This window comes from Electrophorus electricus, chromosome 6 (genome assembly GCF_041902795.1).
Source record: "Electrophorus electricus isolate QZ-2024a chromosome 6, ASM4190279v1, whole genome shotgun sequence".
NCBI lineage: Eukaryota > Metazoa > Chordata > Actinopteri > Gymnotiformes > Gymnotidae > Electrophorus > Electrophorus electricus.
This window is the reverse complement of record NC_137502.1, coordinates 32,454,556-32,459,555: the sequence shown is the minus strand read 5'-3', so window position 1 is coordinate 32,459,555 and position 5,000 is coordinate 32,454,556. Positions and strand designations below refer to the sequence as shown.

Here is a 5,000-nt window from a genome sequence, read left to right as displayed (position 1 = left end):
CTCTCTCTCTCTCTCTCTCTCTCTCTCTCCTCTCTCTCTCTCTGTCTCTTTCTCTCTCTCTCTCTCTCTCTCTCTCTCTCTCTCTCTCTCTCTGTCTCTTTCTCTCTCTCTCTCTCTCTCTCTCTCTCTCTGTCTCTTTCTCTCTCTCTCTCTCTCTCTCTCTCTCTCTCTCTCTGTCTCTTTCTCTCTCTCTCTCCTCTCTCTCTCTGTCTCTGTCTCTGTCTCTCTCTCTCTGTCTCTCTCTCTCTCTCTCTCTCTCTCTGTCTCTGTCTCTCTCTCTCTCTCTCTCTCTCTCTCTGTCTCTGTCTCTCTCTCTCTCTCTCTCTCTGTCTCTTTCTCTCTCTCTCTCTCTCTCTCTCTCTCTTTCTCTCTCTCTCTCTCTCTGTCTCTCTCTCTCTGTCTCTCTCTCTCTCTCTGTCTCTCTCTCTCTGTCTCTCTCTCTCTCTCTCTCTCTCTCTCTCTCTCTCTCTCTCTCTCTCTCTCTCTCTCTCTCTCTCTGTCTCACCGGGTTGACGCGGAATGGCGAGTCATTCACCCCACCCCCTGTCGATCTTGCGCACATGATCCCCCCCTCACCTCCCCTGTCTCCGTAAGCAGGATGTCAGACCCTCCCCTGCGGGGCCCGAGGTAAAGCCCAAACCCCCTCACCTCTCTGTGTCCCCCGTTGCCATTTAGAATGCACCCCCTCCATTCTGCCCCTGTGTGCCCCCTCTGTGGTCCCTTTGCATGCCGTAACTGTGTAAGAGCTCTCGGACCGGTCAGAACCCTGATCCGTGCCCCTTCTCCATTATCAGTGAGCATGATGAAAGCAATCACTGTGCTTACAAAGTCAACTAAGGCGAAGATTGCCTGCAGCCCTAACCACACACACACACACACACACACCCCTGCGCATGAGTGCATGTCTGCTGGAACATCTCCACACGCCCAATAAGCTGCTCACCCGGTTTAACACTTTGTGTCAATCTAATAAATCTCCCTCCTCAAGCCCGCACTGACACCGCCCTTTCTGCATGGCCTTCTGTGCTTCCTGCTCTGCTCGTTGTCTGATAATCTAGCCGATGTATTCCTAATCCAGAGTCTCGGGTGGCCCCACGTATAATCCCAAGCCCCTCCGAGCACCAGGCCATGTTTAGTTGTTCCCTCTGACCTCTTCCACAGGGACGTATGTCCTTTTCTTTTGGCTGTGAGTGATCTCATCCTAACAGTCCGTCTCTTTCGTCAGTGGACTACTGACATTATGGGATTGGCCACATTTACCGTCTCGTTGACTGTCAGATGCGGGGTTTATATATAACGTGCACGAGCTTCGTTCAGAAGCACATTCGAGCCTTCCCTTAACGGGTACAATCGTTATCCCCTGTTATTCCCTTAAGGTGGTCACTTCCAGGCCTGGACGGCTCCTACAACGCACAGCTTTTACCGTGCGCTAAAACACCTGCCTAATCTGAGCAGCCACATCTCAGGGGAAAGCGCTGAGCTGTGGAGAACCACACGCTTTACTGGGCCTCCCGCCAGGACCCCCGTCACGTCCCATATGAAAAATACCCCCATACGTCTCTCCGTGCTTAGACAATGGTGGAGGACCTTGTCGCGCCTCCATGGGGTCGGTAGGGAGTAGGGGCGGGGTCGGTAGGGAGTAGGGGCGGGGTCGGTAGGGAGTAGGGGCGGGGTCGGTAGGGAGTAGGGGCGGGGTCGGTAGGGAGTAGGGGCGGGGTCGGTAGGAAGTAGGAGCGGGGTCGGTAGGGAGTGGGGCGGGGCTGCTAGGGTAACGCGGTGTTCTTCCTGCCCCTTGCAGGTCCGGCCACGTGGGCGATGGCCACCTCCAAACCCGACATCATGATCGTACTCCTCAGCAAGCTGATGGAGGAAGGAGACGGATTCTACAAGGTTGGTCCAGTTAACCAGGTCCAGCTGACCAGTGTGCACACGGGCAGTTCTGCAGGGCCACCACCTAATCGGGAAAAAAACATCAACCGCAACCAGAAACACTGTGCCAAAGAAAACACTAAGGCACGCTTTACAGAAGGGCAGGAAAGTTCCGGAGATGTTTTTTCCTTGTTCTGAACTTTCCAGCGTAGGCAACAAGAATTATATCAGAACCTCTAATCACACTGTATGTTACAAAACTCATGGCTAAATTGACATGCCTTTTAAATGTTTTGAAGTTTTAAGTGTTTAAAAGGTTTACTGTGATTGGCTAGTTCCTAATAAAGTATGGAAAGAACTGTTTTGTCATGAGTTAGGTAAATCCCAGTAGAGTTTGCGAGATGTCCGCAGTCGTAAGTAACAGAAGCCTTGCGGTCAGGGGCCTCTCAGACAATGCTTTCTGCCCCTGCAGAAGGGCAAGGTGAAGGAGGCAGCTCAGCGCTACCAGAGCGCCCTCAAGAAGTTCCCGCGCGAGGGCCTCGCCGACGACCTGAAGAGCTTCCGCGAACTCAAGGTCTCGCTGCTCCTCAACCTGTCCCGCTGCCGCCGGAAAATGAACGTGAGTACGCGGGACTACCGACCCCTCCCAGGCTGTCACGAGGCCCGGCCTCGCCTCCGTAGGCCGCCATCCGCACGCACAACGATATGACCTCTAATAGACGTAACGCTCAGAATCCTCCACACTCGGCGGGAACCCAGCACAAGGCGTTTCATGGAGCACTGTCATTTTTTTTTACCCTCATGAGAGCATTTTGAGTCCCTTTGAAATCATCGGGTGATTCCAAGGCCGTCTAGACATCTGCACTACATCATCACTTCCATCCCTCACCCGTGGTTTGCTTTGGTTTGTCAGTTCGTGAGTCTGTCAGACAGAAGTAAAACATCAAAGAGTCTGATTTTGAGCCTGGCCAGAGACTTTTCTGATGGTAGCGTCTGAGTGTTTACGGTGTTCGGCTGTCCCTGTAGAGAGAGTGTGTGTGTGTTCTTTATATCACTGTGTATGGATACTTTGGCCTATTTGTGTCATGTTTTGTAAAGTATATCTCTGCGTTATACTTGTCTGTGTGTCTTTGCTTGCATGTAAATATGCATGTGTGCGACTTGTTTCATTTGGTTTGTATATTCTTTGAACACGAGCATATGTATGTAGTGTTTTTATTGTGTGTGTGCGCATGTGTATATTTAGTTTTTGTATGTACATGGGCACATGTGTATTTGTTTTTGTATGTCCTTTTGTATGTACGTGGGCACGTGTGTGTTTTTGTTTGTGTGTGTGTGTGTGTGTGTGTGTGTGTGTGTGTGTGTGCGCGCACATGCCTGGCACCATACACCCTGTATGGCCCTGTGTATGACCGTTGGCCTTGTTATTGCTTGCAGGACTTTGGCATGGCTGAGGAGTTTGCCTCCAGGGCTCTAGAGTTGAAACCCAAATCCTATGAGGCCTATTACGCGCGAGCCCGTGCCAAGCGCAGCAGCAGGTAACCGTAGCAACCTGTAGCAGGGAGGCGGGGCTTGAGCACTACCATAATGACTGCTGTTTGGTCTGAGTGATGATGGGGGGACCCCCAGGTTACCGTAAGGATGAGGAACCTCAGGTTCATTTTCATGCATCAACTTATTTCTGTTTTACCCTTGCAGGCTTTTCATCTGTCCCACCTGTTGCGTTTTTCAGCTAACCTTTCTCTTTATCAGTGGCACTCACATAGCTAGTGCTCGTGCAGACAATTTTGTTTGGAAGACCTCCTCTTGAGAGGATGTAGTATTTTGTCCATGGGTTTGAAAATGCACTCAGTACTCATGTTTCAGATAAGTAGCCACCGTAAAAATGTCTATTAGCGTGCTTCTACAGAGCCCCAAAGTGTGCTTATGTCTGTTTCCCTCTCTGTTTCTTTCTCTCTTCCTGTCTCTAGGCAATTCCACGCAGCCCTGGAGGACCTGAATGAAGCCACGCGACTGTGTCCCAACAACCGCGAGATCCGACGCCTGCTCCAGCGCGTGGAGGAGGAGTGTCAGCAGGTCGCACAACAGCAGGAGCTGGACGCGCCCCCTTCCCCGCCCCAAGGCCCTCCCATGGCCCTGCCTCCCGTGCTGGAGCCCCGCCTCTCAGACATGGAGCCTGTGCAGGACCTGTTCGAAGAGGACGACCATTACCTGGAGCGTGACTCGGAGGGTCTGCCACTAGGTGTCACCGCCGAGCCACGCTCTAGTCCCCCGAGCCTGCCGGTCATTCAGAACATGCCTCCGTCCCCTAGCCACCGGGACTCGCCCTACCTCTCCATGGGCCAGGCCTTCGACCTCCGGCCCAGCCCTGCCTCCATGCCCTCTCCGACTCGCCAGGGCTACCAGTCCACGTCGCCGTCGCTCTCTCCCACGCACCAGAGCTCCCACTACCACGCGAGCCCCCCTCACGCCTCCCCCGCCCACCAGAGCTCCTCCTCTTCCTCTTACCACTTCAGTCCTCCGCCTTCCCCGCTGCGACGGGGCCCTCAGTACCGCTCCAGCTCCACCTCCGAGAACGTGGGCCCCTACCGGCCCCAGTCGGCCTCTGTCGCCGGCCGGTACCAGCCGGAGCAGCTCTCGGGTCGGCCCAAGTCGCCGCTCTCCAAGATGGGCAGTCAGCGCTCCTTCCAGCTCCCGCAGCCGGTATCGCCGCCGTCGCAGGGCCAGTGGCTGCAGCCGGCCAAGGCCCAGATTGTGCGCGCCAACCAGCCCGGCACCATGCTGGGAAGCGGCGCTTACAGCCAGAAGGCCCACTCCATGAGCACACGCTGCCCTGGAGACATGGAGGAGCTCGGGGAATTTAGCTACTCCGCCCCGACGCAGGCGCAGGGGAGCCTGAGCGCGGCGGGGCTGTACCCCCGGGCCGTCAGCATGGACCCCAGCGCCCTGGAGGAAGAGCTTTCTCAGAGGCCCCCGTCTGCGTACCGGCCCAGCGCCGGGGGCCTCCGCTACAACCAGACGGCTCAGATCAGCCGCAGCCAGTCCACCGCCTACTACCCGGTCTCGCCCCACGAGATGGAGCGGCAGGCCCAGCTGGGCTCGCCCGAGAACTCCCACGGCCTCAGGCGCCC

General features: G+C 55.2%; 1 protein-coding gene across 11 annotated transcripts in view; it reads left to right on the top strand.

Moving 5' to 3' along the window:
• Positions 1–5,000, top strand: part of tanc2a (tetratricopeptide repeat, ankyrin repeat and coiled-coil containing 2a) — a 101,136-nt gene that overhangs the window by 92,390 nt on the left and 3,746 nt on the right. For all 11 annotated transcript variants that reach the window (XM_081716545.1, XM_081716549.1, XM_081716543.1 and 8 more), the window contains 4 exons: positions 1,799–1,890; positions 2,342–2,488; positions 3,307–3,407; positions 3,840–5,000. The exon at positions 3,840–5,000 is cut by the window's right edge and continues 3,746 nt beyond it. In XM_081716545.1, coding sequence (XP_081572671.1) covers positions 1,799–1,890; positions 2,342–2,488; positions 3,307–3,407; positions 3,840–5,000 — 1,501 coding nt within the window. The remainder of the gene's footprint in view (positions 1–1,798; positions 1,891–2,341; positions 2,489–3,306; positions 3,408–3,839) is intronic.